General features: G+C 34.0%; 1 protein-coding gene across 1 annotated transcript; it reads right to left on the bottom strand.

The window, feature by feature from the left end:
* Positions 1 to 2,124: 2,124 nt before the first annotated feature.
* LOC134278333 (MAM and LDL-receptor class A domain-containing protein 2-like) lies at positions 2,125 to 15,012 on the bottom strand. Its single transcript, XM_062760640.1, has 9 exons — positions 14,857 to 15,012; positions 11,796 to 11,936; positions 11,431 to 11,526; positions 11,182 to 11,348; positions 11,021 to 11,087; positions 4,683 to 4,895; positions 4,334 to 4,593; positions 3,684 to 3,768; positions 2,125 to 3,416 (listed from the first exon to the last, which is right to left on the bottom strand). The coding sequence occupies exons 1-9, from the start codon at positions 14,924 to 14,926 to the stop codon at positions 2,257 to 2,259; spliced, it is 2,259 nt and encodes a 752-aa protein (XP_062616624.1). The 5' UTR covers positions 14,927 to 15,012; the 3' UTR covers positions 2,125 to 2,256.
* Between the last annotated feature and the right edge of the window lie 838 nt (positions 15,013 to 15,850).

Below are 15,850 nucleotides of genomic sequence, written 5' to 3'. Positions count from 1 at the left end.
TCATTTTTACGATAAAGTTACTAGTATATCGTTGTTATATGTTCGAGATAATCATCTCATAATTACTAAAAAATCTCTCGTACTTACATGGTAATTTATTAATAATGGTTACATGATGTGTCTTCTGATTTTAAATTTCTTGATTCTGTTGACACGTTGACCATAGCGACCATGCAATGAAAACTGAAGCATTAATGTAATAATCGTGTCAAAATTTGTAATACGAAATTTTAATAATTCATTAAAAAAAATTACTCTCTATATGAAGAAAGCCAAGATTGGTATATACCCCGCTAATTGATTAGCTATTGTTATGGGCTATGTAGAAAAAAAACTCATTTTACACAAGGAAAGCGACATAACTCGAATTTAATATAAAGCTTTCATCATTCTCCCATTATTCTTCTTTATTTAAATTTGTTAAATCTAAAAACATTAAACAATTCATGACATGATATTAAAAAAAATGTATTCATTTCTTTGGAAAGTAAAAAAAATAACAAATTGTAAATGAGAACATGGAATTGATTGAAAAAATACAAACTTGTCTAATTCGGACGCCAATGGTTCCAAAAAAGTGACCGAATTAGACAACATTCCTAATAAGATATAGCATTTTAGACACTTGAATTTATCGAAAGGGACTTAATTTAAGTTTGCATCGTATAAGAAAAGAGTTCGGCATGCACAACATTCGGATTAGACAAGTTTCACTGTACAACCTTTTTCAACTCATTTTCACAACATTGATCCTTTTTACATTGATCCTCCCTTCTATTTTTGTTTATTTGCATGTTTAACATTCATCTCGAGAATTTTTCACTCATATGGTGACGCCACCACTTTCCGGTGGAGAGCTGCAAATTTAAACCTTTTAACTCGGCACTTACAGCCATTGAGCAGTGGGGAATCTTTTTCGTGCCAGCACCTACTGCGACAAGTGACCTCAGTTTATATGATCTCATCCGAAGTACCGGTCTCCACGTCCCATAGTGACAACTCCTTACTTCGCAACTCTAGAACAGACGCTCTAAACACTGCGCCACGCGAGCATCCTACCATGTTTAAATAACCAGAAGTCTCCGTCGAGACTGTAGCTCTACTGGTTTGTACTTATAACAAAGGATGAGAAAAGAAGCCATTGCCATCAGACCAAAACTGTAGGAGTAGCACTTAAAAGGAATTTCACAGATATTTCTATTTTTAGTAACATAGCAACACTGTGCATCGAAATAAAAAACCGATGCACTATTTTATGTATCTTAGTGTAGTCTACTTGTGTGCCAAGTTATATTGAAATCAGACCAAAATTGAAGGAGGAGTAGTGTTTTAAAGGAATTTCACAGAAAATTCTATTTTTAGTAACCATGGCAACAATGTTCATCCAAATCAAAATCCGATGCACTATTTTATGTATCTTAATGTAGTCTACTTGTGTGCCAAGTTATATAGAAATCAGATCAAAACTGTAGGAGGAGTAGCATTTTTAAAGGAATTTCACAGAAAATTCTATTTTTAGTAACCATGGCAACATCGTTCATCCAAATCAAAAACCGATGCACTCTCTCTCTCTCTCTCTCTCTCTCTCTCTCTTATAAAAAATTTACAGAAAATGTATATTTGTATTGATAATATGTAAAAAATCTGTAAATAAATAAAAAAAAAAAAAAAAAAAAAAAAAAAAAAAAACCGATGCACAATTTTATGTATCTTAATGTAGTCTACTTGTGTGCCAAGTTATATAGAAATCAGATCAAAACTGTAGGAGGAGTAGCATTTTTAAAGGAATTTCACAGAAAATTCTATTTTTAGTAACCATGGTAACACCGTTCATCCAAATCAAAATCCGATGCACTATTTAATGTATCTTAGTGTAGTCTACTTGTGTGCCAAGTTACACGAAAATCAGACCAAAACTGTAGGAGTAGTAGCATTTTGAAAAATTGTTTACAGACAGACGGACAGCTAGACAGACAGGCGGACGGACGACGGACACCTTACTATTGCATAAGCTCTTCTGGTCTCTGACCAGTTGAGCTAAAAATCTCTTATGTAGATTTCTCCAAAATTATCATCTATATAATTTGATAAAATAGAAATTAATTCATGGTTTAACTGTTTATAAAAGCCATATAAATACATAACTTACGTGTATTTACAACTAAATGTGCATCACGAGTTTGCAATTTGAAACAAAACATGATAACGTTTTTATTATGGCAAATGAGATCTTCATCTCCATATTATGCTACTAATTCACGTTTCCAATTTTCGAAAACCCTTTACAGAAATATTAGCATCTAGTTCAATAGTGTCGGTATTAGTGCGATATTTTTCTTTATGAGGTTCAACTTTTGACTTATTTTCTACCAATTTGTGTTTTGAATGGTCCTTTTTACATATAAGCACAATAACAGACAATATAACTAATAGTATGATAGGTAAACAAACGCCAAGAACAATGGCTGTAGTCTCTCTTCCGGCTAATTTATTTGTTTCATTTGTTGAAGCCGGACTTGTTGACGATGTTATTAAACTGGTTGTATGTGAACCAGTCAAAGCTTGAGTTATGGTTGATGTCGTACATTTCATTTCTGGAATACCAGACGATAATGTATGTTGCGAGGATTGTTTTCCTGTACTCCTTTCGGAAATTCTCGTTGTTATTGATGGCTGGAAAGTAAATTTTGAGACATCTGTTATTAGTGATGATAGAATTATAGATGTAGAACCCGTAAAAGTTGATGGTGGCAATGAATTTGATATGTGTGTTGTTGGCTTTGCCGTATTGGTTGTTTTTGATGTTGATGGTGATGAAGTCTTTGTCTTGATGACTGATGTTGTAGTTGTGCGTTTGCTAAAAGGCAACAAAGTTGTTATTGACGAAATGTTTGTTTGAAGTGATGACTGAGTAGATGAGAATTTTGATGAAATGAAGACAGTCTCTTTCTTTGTTGTTGCCACACTCGATGAATTAGTAGATGATTTAGAAGTTTGAGTTGATGAAAGCCATGGAAGATGTGTTGATGACTTCGTTGGTATTTGAGAGATGGTAACCGCTGATGATATTTCTGGATGGTTAGTCGTGGTATTTGATTTTTGAGTTGTTGAAAATGACAAAGTTCTATATGAAGAAGTTGTATGCCCTAGTTTTGATGTAGATGAGTCTGATGAAGATGATGATCTTGTAGACGGTTGGATTCGTTTTGTTGTTTGTGTAGACAATGTTGTTGATGTCTTGGTGGAATATGGAGATGACAGATGCGATGTTGATGTTGTTGGTGGTAGAGTTGATGACCCATGCGTTGTCTTTTGTGAAGATGATATACCAACCTGTGTTGTTGAGACTTTGAATTCTGTCGTTGATGGTTTGGGTGATGTCCTCTCTGTTGTTGATGGAGTTGTTGTGAGTATACCTTTTGAAAATGGTGAATATTTAGAACAGCAAGAACAATGTTTTAGACAGAAATGTATTTAGCGTTTCTTTTTCAATTGGTGCTCAGTACCTTGTGTTGAAATTCATCAAACATGTGTTCAATGTTGAAAATGATATTAATTTAGATATATGTACTTCTAAGCATATACTCAAGTTAACTGAACCTGCAAAACCTGCGAAATAAAATAAAATAAAATTATTTCTTATATACAAACTGATTAATTAGAAAATATAATCTTGTACTTACATTCGCCATTTTGAATTGTGACGTCATCAACACCCATGACGGAGCCAAAAAATCTCGAATCTGTGTAAGAACCCTCCAAAATGATCTGTGAAAAATATATACATATTCATACAATTATATTCATACATATATTTATAAATAATTTTTATCAAAGAAAGGAAAAAGAAAAATGTATTCAATAAATGTAAGCTTATTAAACGTATGATGGAATTATCACCACTTCATAGACAAAACTGTCAATTCTCTGCTATGTATTTGTTTTGAAATTAAAATTTCTTTTCGTTTTCTTTTTTTCAAAAAGCGATTTTAAATCATAGTTCATTTTAAAGATTGATTGATTGTATGTTCTTTTGCGTCCTTTTCGAGAATTTATCACTCATATGGAGACGCCATCACTTGCCAGTAGAGAGCTACAAATTTTGTTCAATACTCAGCACTAACGGCCATTGAGCAGTGAGGAATCGTTTTCATGTCAGCATTTACTGCGACACGGGACTTCGGTTTATGCAGTCTCATCCTAATGACCGGTCTCCACGTCCCACAGCTGGATTCGAACCCGCGACGTAAAGATCAACTTCTTAATTCGCGACTCCAGAACAGACGCTCTGACCACTGCGCCAAGATTTCTAGGAAGAAAAAGCAATATTTACCTGAAAGTAGGAAGTCCCGTTCACGGTAAACATCAAAGACTTCCAGCCAGGTGGGTTCTTATATGAAGCTTCATGTAATAAAACCAATTTCATAGAGGGGAGAAATCTCTGGTAGATGGAGAGTGTCCCGCTAGTTGCTGTTGCTAAATACAGGTAAAAGCTCAAACAGGCGGCGCCAGTGCTCTCCAAAACAGGGGAGATAATTTGTGCTGCGTCGCCATTCTCGCCCATGTTCCAGTTATTCAAAAGTAAGAATTTACCTAGAAATCAAGTAAAAAAAATGCATTCATACTACATGTACCTAATAAAATACATATGAATTTTTATGTAAACAATGCGAAATACTTGCCTCTTCCTTTCCTAGAGAAGTCTCCAGATATCAGTATTTTGCCCTTATTTAGAATAGGTCCAGAAGTTATATTCCAGCCAACAGAGTTTCCTGGAGAAGGTAAAAGCTTCATGTCACACCAGCCGGATTCAAAATCGAAGTCGCACTGAAACGGAAGTTCCATGGCAGGCGGTAAAGTCGACAGAGGTGGATTTGTTGTCGTCCGGATTGGTGCTAACAAAAATGTAGAAATCGATTCAAGGTCAATATATTTTTAGGTCACCTGAGTAAACTGAGTGACCTATTGCTATCCGTTTTCGTCCGTCGTCGTGCGTTAACATTTGAACATTTTCAGCTTCTTCTCTGCAACCATTGAACCAGTTTTAACCAAATTTGACATAAACCATCTATGGGTGAAGGGGAACAAAAATTGTGAATTTCATTATCCCTGCCCCCCTGGGGCCTGAGGGGTGGGGCCAAAACCACTAAAATTAATGCAATCTTTAAAAATCTTATTCTTTACTCCTGCACATCAAGCAGTCGAACTGTTTGCATGATTGTAATCAGCATTGAGTCCTCTACCAAAATTATGAAATTCATGGCCCTGGGATCAGGGGTCCTAGTGCTAGGGTGGGGCTAAATAAGTATATAGTGAAAATGCATTAATTCTTTGAAAATTTTCTTCTCTACTCCTGGGTATTGAATAAACTAATTAAGTACATAGTTATGATGAGCAAGAGTGCCTCTTCCAATGTTGTGAATTTTATGGCCCAAGGGTCAGGGGTTCTGGTGTTATGGCGGGGCTCTATTGATTATATAGTGAAAATACATGAATTCTTTGAAAATCTTCTCAGCTCCTATGTATTATATAAACTAAGTACATAGTTATGATGAGCAAGAGTGCCTCTTCCAAAATTGTGAATTTTATGGCCCCAGGGTCAGGGGTTCTGGTGTTAGGGGGCTCTATTGATTATATAGTGAAAATACATTAAATCTTTGAAAATTTTCTTCCCTGCTCGTGGGAATTAAGCAGATGAACTACCTATATAGTTATGATGAGCAAGGGCCCTTCTTCCAGAATTGTGAATTTCAAGGCCCCAGGGTCAGGGGTACCATAGAGGAGGTGGCTCTACTTATATACTAAAAATGAATGAATTGTTTTAAATCTGCTCCTTGGTATTAACATTCTTTGTGCCGCGGGCCTATTTTGGGCCTATTTTCAAATACTACGTTAAGTGCCACGGGTCTATTTAGGGCCTACCGTTAGCTCATTTACGTCACAAGTAAAACTGATTATGACGTTACGTCGTCATTCCGAGTGTCGCGCCATTTTGGCCTCTGTTACAGGAAACAGTTATTTTGCCTTTCTTCTACAGAAAAAAATATATGTAGGAAGGAATGTTAAACAGGTATTTTTTGTCTTGGTCATTAGAAAAGGAAAATAATACATTCTGATTTGAAATTAACAACTTTGTCAGTATTTTCAATCCTCGTTTAAACCGGCAATACACACAATCAAAATTCCATTGGGAGGAAAAAAAATATTCAGCGTATCTTTAAAACGGGAATAATTTACCATTACTCATATTTTAAAAATACTTACTGTTTTGATCGTAAAAATACTATATTTATAGTAATGCTATCATTTGTAATGTATGATTTTTTAAAAATCATTTATCGTCATGATATGTTATAAAGTTTAACATTGTTACATTAAATCCTTGAAGGGCTTTTTAACGGACTATAAAAAAGGTTTAAAGTTTCATCCTCAGGAGCAGGACAAAGTAAAAGGGTTTATTTCACAAATGTCCAGGCACGTAGCATCGTTTTTGGAAGTGAGGGAAAATTAATTATACTTACAATAAAATGTTCCTGTAAAAAGTGACACTCAAAAAAACAAAAACAAAAAGGGGGGAATTTGCCCAAACTCGAAAATCCTATTTCGTGGGGAGTGGGGGTGGGGTTAGTGTTAAACTTTTTTCAAGGCCAAGGGGAGGGGGACGGCCTGATGTCACATAATTAAAAATTCCACGAGACAAGGAACTTCACAGAGAAATCTTCAGATTTGGAATACATGTTGTTTTGCAGTGCATGACATCGCCAATTGCCGGAGAAGACCGCTTATGTCCTGTCCAATGAACAATTACGGCTCTTTTTCTGCAAGAAACGACTATGGCATTGAACCTCTGCATCATGCATGCATGTTTATAATTATGTTTCCATTCTATTGTTCAAAAGACCAATTAAAGATCAAAAAAAGAGATTAAATCTCTTTTAGGCACGAACCATCAATTTTAATTGTCGGCAGGGCAAGGGGGGGGGGGGGGGGGGGGGGTTAGCCGTTGAAAGAATTTTTTCGCTGGCTTCTCCTGTTAGATCATATCTGACTTTTAAATTAATAAAAGAATTTAGGCAGGTATTTACAATCAAAGGGCAGGCAAGATATTATGTCTGTGGAAGTTGGCACAAGTACCCTAACCACCACCCGCGGGCAAATACCATTAAGATCGTGATTTTCTCGAGATCTACTGGTAGTAATATATATATATATATATTTTTCTTACAGCTATGCTAACGATTTTTTTTTTTTGGTGAAAATCAATACACTGTATTTAAAAAATATAACTACTGTACTACGAGATTAAATTATTACAGAAGGAAATGCCCATGATTTAATTTATAAAATCTGTAGAGAAATAATTAATATATTTTATACACCTAAACATTTAAACCTCTTTATTTGATTGAATCAGATTACATCCGAGTTTCCGGTCAAGGGCGAAAAGACATAAAAAATACGAAATAACTTACACTGTACGTCTTAGTCGTGTATTCCAGGTTATAAATTTTAGGAACACAATAAGATTATGTGACAGTATTAAAATACCAACATATAACAATTTAAGGATATCCGATCCTCAGCCAGGAAGGATAACTCCAAAAATCAATATTTAATTTGAAATGCATCAAAATGAAGCTTGAAAATAATTTTTTTTCATGCAGCAATTTTCATTTTATTCATCTTTATAAGATTCAATGTTTTTGGAAGTCTTAGAAAAGGTCTTATAAAAGTTGACATTTGTACCCTATAGTAGGGGAAAATGATACAGTTTTAGAGAATAAGATTTTCTTTAATCCAGGCTTAGATACCAATGCTTGTTAACATGATATGAAATAAAAAGTGATTTGTTGTGTCTTGCAATGATAGCAAAAGCCTTTTACACTATGTACTATATATATATATATGACGAAAATAGAAGACAAAAAATACCAAATAAGTATAAAAATCGTGACAATTTCTCTGAATGCGTGGATACCTATCATTTTTCAACCTAAAATACAATTTGCAATTAGAAAATGCATTACTGATATTCAAATTCCCTTTTTCTGCAAAAATATTGCAGATTTGGCAATTTTTCCTATATAATATGATTAACTTTAATCTTTAACTTTAAAGAAATACTGTGGACAAATTTACATAACTTCGTGGATTCAGAGATACTTTTATGAGTATTTTTGATTGGGTACCTGTAAAGTGCGAAACGAAATAGAAACGAAACGAAACGAACTGAAACGAAACGAAATCTGCCGAAACGAAACGAAATCTACCGAAACGAAACGAAACCTACCGAAACGAAACGAAATCAAGACGAAACGAAACGAAACGAAATCAAAACGAAACCTGCCGAAACGAAACGAAACAAAACTTTTAGAATGTTTATATGGTCTATTTTTTACTTCATAAGAAATTTATATAGTTCAAGCACCACAGGCAATTGTTTCGCTTCAAGTTCCTACATAGGCGTCGGAAGGAAATTGAAAGTTGGGGGGGGGGGGGGGGGGGGGGGGCTTAACCAACAAAAAGGTAAACTCCAGTTTCCAATGCCTATGTAATATATATCTTTGCAAGAAAGTGGGGATGGAGGCTAACCCCTCCTCCCCGCCGCTTCCGACACCTATGTCATATTTTTTAATATCTTACTGAATAATTTACCTACTTAAAAATGACATCGTTCGCTTCGAGAGACTTTTTACTTGTCAGTTAAATAGTTTAAGACGTCTATGGTCAAGCCTCTTTATTGCAAACCACTCCTTTCTTCCTCCAAAATTACCTCGATAAAAATAGGACCGTATGTACGTAGAAAGGATACACAAGATTTCGGTTGGAGTTACATGTATAATAGAACAAAAAAAAAAAAACCAGACACCTTGGAATGGAATACTTAATACTCTAGGTCTCTGGTTTATCCTATGTTTTAAGACATTCGCAATACAACAGTACAGTGACTTTATTTCGACCCGTACATAAACGAGCCTTTACATGTAACACATCAATTTTGATAGATATGTTGAATCTAGATAAATAAGGACTGAAAATAAGAATCAGATATAAAAATTAAAAAATAATGCACATATTGAAACTATACATGCATAGTACGCTCGTGCATATTTGCAGCTTGCAAACACGTAAATGCATCATTAGACTAAGAAGGGAGCATAATTTATCGGTAATTAAATTTTATATTAACAAGTGCTTGAAGTATATGAATTTTATTTGAAGTAAAAATAAAAGTCCACATGTAGTTACACATTTATGATTATATACATGTACCTTGATTAAAAAAAAACATTTTGATAGTGTTGTTTCGTTTCGTTTCGTTTCGGCAGGTTTCGTTTTGATTTCGTTTCGTTTCGTTTCGGTAGGTTTCGTTTCGTTTCGGCAGATTTCGTTTCGTTTCAGTTCGTTTCGTTTCGTTTCGTTTCTATTTCGTTTCGCACTTTACAGGTACCCTTTTTGATTAATTTAACGGCTAATTTTATAAACCTGAGGATCGGACTACCTTAAGTGGTTCACTGAAAGGAGTGGGTGTGCAAAGGAGGGGGTATTTTTTTCTGAGTTTAGTTTGTTTAACAGAAAAATTTTTATTTAGATGCCAGTTGCACCCCCCCCTTCACAAAAAAGTAAGATCTCACCCTACCCCATGACACACATACGCACGAAATAGGATTTTTGTGAACAATTTGGGGATTTTTTTTGGGGGGGGGGGGTCAGATTTTTCTGTAGAACCCCCCCCCCCACCCCGATCGACCTTTAAACCATTTCTACACGGCGCGTTAGTTGCAGAACTGTAGCTCTCAGAAAAAAAAATGTTTTGACAGACCGTTCTATCAATATGTATTTTTCGGAGAGCTATAGTTCTGCAGGTATGGGCGGGATACATTTGATATACATGTATTAATTAGGTAAGCTCTTTATGTAAGGTCTACGTTAAAAAATATGTATTATGGTGTACAGTCAGAAATGAAGGAATGAAAAAGTACGATAGAATTTACAAAGATAAATCACGAAAACGTATGAATAGTTAGTAACATGTATTTATAACTGTGTTTCAATTACACTGCATTTGTACATATTTAATTCTACTCGTATTGCGTTCATTATTATGCAACATATATATATGATCCACAGGTTCTTGATGTAACATAAAATTATTTTTTTCCTATTAAAAAATAAAAACCTACGTACCTAATCTACTGAAAATATATTATTTGTGCATAAATTTTGCTTGTATCGTTTCGTTTTATATAATTTATTCTTTATTGGATTCATTGTCTGTCTATAAACCATTTTGTACAAAAAGTGAAAGGCGTAAACGTTTTTATACCTTTACCTTCTTTGTTTATGACGTCACAGTAACGTTACGTCATAGATTTAACGTAATAAAAACTGTCACGGCACTGTACGTAATTTGAACTTCAAATCTGTACGGCAGCGAAAAGGTTAATCAAATATTTTTGAAAAGCAAGGATGCCTTTTCAAAAATTGTGCAACGTGTGGACCTAGGGTCAGGGGTTCATGTGTGGTAGGGGCACTACTGATTATTGCTGAATATTACTGATTGGTTGAAATGCATTTTTTTGTTCCCCTACCCTGCTTATGGGTATTAAGTAACCAAACCAAGCAATTGCTAAGTGTATAGTTATGATGATCAATGGTGCCTCTTTCAAAATTGTGAATGCCATAGCATTTGGCTTAAAACATGAACCAAATTCAATCCAATCACTGGAAAGTTGTTGCATGATGCTCAGGTGACCAATAAGGCCCATGGGGCTCTTGTTAAAAAGTTATATTCCGCAGAATTATGTCTGTTTGTATTGACTATGTACAATGAATTTTGTGTCACGTTAAGTCTATCGTCGCAAACCACAACTAAAATACAAGATCTCTCATCTCAAAGAGAGGAAAATGAGGACTTTGAACCATGGCTTGAGACGAATACAAAACTAATACACGGAAAATTTTGTTCAAAACGTATTTATATCATCCCCAAAAGCGATAATGCACTGTAAATACTCACATATTTCTATGTCGTCAACAGCCAAATCACTTCCATAAAATAAACGCGCAGTTGCCTCGAAACTTATCTACAAAGAGTCATGGTTAAATGCAAACCTTAAAAATATGAATTCAAAAATCAAAATTCAAATTGCATACATTAAATTGTTTGAGAATCATTACCACAAAACTTCCTCGAGGTAAATTTACTGTGGCTTGAATCCATTCTCGACCTTGTCTTCCTTTCCTTCTCCAAAGTTCTGTCTTTGAGCCATTGCCATCAATTTTATTCAAAGTTAATATACCAATACCAACTCCATTCATAAAATACCAGAAGGATAATTGCAAATCTAAAGAAAACCAAAATAATCGATTAAGTTGCTTGAAAAATTTATGAACATTCTTGCCAGTGAAAGAAACTGTTTATTTTACCGGAAGTGACGTCAATATTCGCCTCTACCACAGCTTTGATGGAACTGTTCATACGAGCATCTATTCCCTTGATAAAAATGTAGCTGCCATTGCTGTCTGCAAGGTAAATCGTATTTTCAAAAATGTAAAATAACTCAAGTTTAAAATAAGACGTGTCATTAATCATTTATTTTCAAGTATGCAAATGCTAAAATATTTTTTTAAGAAGGAGGAAGCATTTCAACAATGTTAATCTTTCTTTCTAGAAACAATAACTGCCAATATTAATGAAGACATTTACTTCAGATGTGTATAAATCAGAACTTGATTTTGCATTTTCACCCTTGATTTTGCTTTTCAAAAGAATATGAAGCATTTTGATTTACATTTTGTTGTGTGGTCACCGACTGGTCCGGATGATCTATCAGGCGTTGATCCGTTCCCAAGATGCCACTGGAATCCTTGAGTGCTGTTCTGAGGTCGCCACTGACACCAGCCATTATCAAATGTACACGATGGTTGTAATACTGAAAATTTTACAACATTCATGATATGTACATGATGGTTGTAATACTGAAAATTTTACAACGTTCATGATATACGTAATGTTTTTAATACTGAAATTTGCATGATGGTTGTAATGCCGAAAATTTTACAACATTCAATATATGCATGATTTGTGTCATTGCATGTATAGAAAATCTTCTTAACGTCAGAAGTACTTATTGAGTTCAGCGTCCTGTGGCCCAGTTTAATTTCTGTTGGTTACTTACATGATAAAGTTGATAAGTGTTATATAACTCTAATAATTTTTATCATCTATAGTAATCAAAAGCGGACGCGATAACCCACGAAGCAAATAAAAGGATTTATATGGTACAAGGTCGGTTGGTTACCTTACAAAGGGATGAGAGAAAGTTGCAGAACATTTCATTTTTTAGTATTCATTAATTAAGAAAGGTGGATGCTGGTGCTTTCGTTCCATTATTGTTATATTACATGTGCATACATTTATGTAATGTAAATGTAGGCTTGTTTGTTGAACTTTCAGCTATATGTATCGTTGGACAATTGGCTTGATTTCTAGCTTGATTTCAATTTGGTAGTAATCTCATTTGTCTTCACCTTGACTCCATGAAGCTTGCCCAAGCTAAAACATTTCACAATGTACTTAAAATACACAGTTCGGTCCTTCGTTCATTGATGGCCATGACATAAATAAAACTCATCACATGAAGTTACATATTACACCCGTTTGCCACTAATATCTTCAAGGAGTTCCTTATTGTACAACCTTGAGATCTGATATGCAATAAGAGTGTGCCTTGTGTCTCGCCAGTTCAAAAAGAGTTCAATTGTGATCCATTAGTGCACTTTAATGTGAACACGATAAAATGCCCTTGCATCTTACAAGAACTTTACGTCACATAAGATGCCCTTTATCAATAAGTCACTTCTAAGTTGAGTACTTATTTACAATCAATATGATAACCCTCTTGAGTAAATATGTAGGGAGTGGCTCCATTTGCTATGTAGAAAAAATATATTAATTATATTATATACGATGTATACTTTTTTTCAAATCTATGTCTCAATAAATATGACATTCGGAGTGCTCTTCAAATTCAAGGTTCAATCGTTCATTCGTTGATTTCCTTGACATTGAAAAAAAAAGAAATCTAGATTGAGTGGTATTCTTAAACTGATTAAAATTGAAAAAAAAATAAATTGGAAAATGATCCATCTAGATATTTCTTCACTATAAATTTTGTAAGATTTTTCTATAATTCTAGTAACGATGACCTTTTTCTTTCACAAGACATTTTCAACAAGATCAACATGAGAAATATGGTACAACACAAAAGTTTTCCATGCACCTCATAAATAACAAATTGAATTTCGCATGTTCCTACTATGTATTCGTTCGACATTATGGGAATGAACGTGGTTGATGTTCTTGATAGTGAACCCTTTGCATCTAAAAACATGTTTGTATTTCACATTAACCTTAAAACTGGAGTAATGAATGAAAAATCGTTTTAATCAGTAGCAAGCGTACCTCAAGGGTAACCCTTATCACATTAACTATTGACTATATGTAGAATTAATCAATGGAAACTAAACCAGGGAAAGTGAAATTTCAACTTTATTTGAAGTGAAAACATTTGTTTTATTTTCCTTTTGCATGCTGAACAAATAACTTTATATTCAAGGCAAAGAGTGATAATTTTTTGTTCTAGAACAGTTCAGTGCAGATAGGGTTTGTGTGTAAATTGAATTATTTTTACATCAAAATATTATTCATCAACCAAAGTGAATATTGATAAATGAAATTAAAAATGGGAAATCTCTAACATAATGTACATCGCTAAAATGCATATATTATACGTGGATATCCATGAAAGTATAAGTAACTCCAAAGTCCAAAAATAATAGTTGGCGGTATCAAAAGAAAACAGAGATAGATATTTCAAAACCTTACATGAAGAGATGCGCCTACCATTTTTGATCAGCAAGGTTCTTTTTCTTTCTTTTCTTTTTTAATGATCAAATAAGTAAACATTTAAATTACTTTGTGGATGAATATCAATAGGCATTCAATTTTGAAAGATAATACAGTATATTTGAAATATTTTATCTTTTACATACTGTCAAGGTTTTACAAAACCAAGTGTGTTTTCGTCCTCGCTGGCCAAGGGATTTTGTTGTTGCGTAAATGATTATGTTTTTCTACGAATTAAATGTGTACTGCTTATAAGTTAAGTTGATTAAATTAGCACTGGTCAAATTTCGGCCAAAGGTCAGCCCATTGATAAAATTTTACTACTGAATCGTACGATTCACAGAGTCGAGCTTATCACTTTGAATCGTGCCATGAATGGACATCGCTTTAAAATGTATACATGATATATGCATTTAAAATGGCTGCTATTTTGTACCATTTATACTTTTGTTCTACATTCTACATACTTGTAGAAAGCAAAAATAATTAAAAACGAAATAATAAATAATTAAGTCAAGCACCCACCCCCTTCTACCTATTTTCACAAAGCATTCGTAAAAAAAAATTACTTCTTTTCTTGGATATTAGATATTAGAATGAAAACTTTATTTTTGAAATAAATGTATGAATAAGAAATCTTATTATGCAAAACATCAAATGAAGAAATTTTTTGACGTGAGAACTTTGATATACATGTATTGGATCTCATAATAATAAATCCTTTAATTTTAACAGAAACATTGAAGAAGAAAGAATCTATCACTTCAAAAGGATATACCCCGTACTTTTAAATGTAGATCACAATTTTTTTTTTCGAAAATTATCTTCTAAAAGTAAATGATATCTTATCAACGATTCAAAATTAAATGGAAAAAAAAATTCATAATTTATACAAAAGAGATTTCCCCCATAAAAAACAAATGAATAGTCGTATAAAAATTTACCTGTAGCTACCGTGTGGTCAAGAATATGGACTAATACCAGGAATAACGTACTACATCCAACTGACCACATCCTCGCTATAAATTCTTAGTACAGCTCCCGCTGTTCTCAATAGGAGTTAGTTTTAATAAGTTATCACATCAATATTTGAGTATTTGTTCAATGAGATAACAACAAAGTGATCGGGTCCTTAAAAAATCACGCGTAAGGGGCGGCTGTTTCAACAGAACATGCGGTGTCCCCCTCCTATCGCCGCCACGTCCCCATGTCTCAAGTCGGGGAGACCAAAGTGCCAAGTTCCCAAGCTTATCTGACCGTTCTAAGTTTTGAATGGAGGAGTGCCTTTTAATGCAGAGTACGAGGGGATATAGTGAAACGGGGATTGTAGTAAACCAGTCTTAGCCAGATGAAATAAGTATTTGATTTGCTTTGATAATTAATTACGTTAGGAAAAACTTATAGGAAAATGGAAAGCATGATATAAAAAAGGAGAGTGAGTTGGGGAAATTATGTTTTCTGAATAAATTCCTGATCAATAATATTTGAGTTGTGGTCCCCTCACAACCCCAACCCCTCTCTCAAGAAAAATAGTAGTACCGGTAATATAACCATGGATCTTTATTTGTGTGGTTCGAACTTCAAACTATACTTTTCTGGAGATTAAAAAATTCAATTTGATATACCATCTGTATTCTTGCCATGTTTTTTTTTTTTTCTGCTGAATATTAAAACCCTGACTAACATCAAAATTATACATACTTAAACTAAAACAAAAGTCATTTCTCTATTTGATTGTGTATACACAAGTAATCTAAAGAAGTGGATATAAAAAGTGTTTCTGATTGACAATATCTATGTAGTTTTTGGACACATGGACACTAAAATTGGTACTGAAAGACGTTCGACTCCCCCCCCCCCCCCCCCCGGACATTGGACTTTCCCGTGTTACATTGGACTTTTCTTTTCTTTTCCTTTCCTTTTTTCTTATTTTTTTTT

Source organism: Saccostrea cucullata, unplaced genomic scaffold, assembly GCF_032062105.1.
Source record: "Saccostrea cucullata isolate Sc308-1 unplaced genomic scaffold, CSIRO_AGI_Scuc_v1 ctg300, whole genome shotgun sequence".
In the NCBI taxonomy this organism is placed as follows: domain Eukaryota; kingdom Metazoa; phylum Mollusca; class Bivalvia; order Ostreida; family Ostreidae; genus Saccostrea; species Saccostrea cuccullata.
The sequence above is the reverse complement of the archived record's forward strand: the minus strand, read 5'-3'. Positions and strand labels throughout refer to the sequence as shown.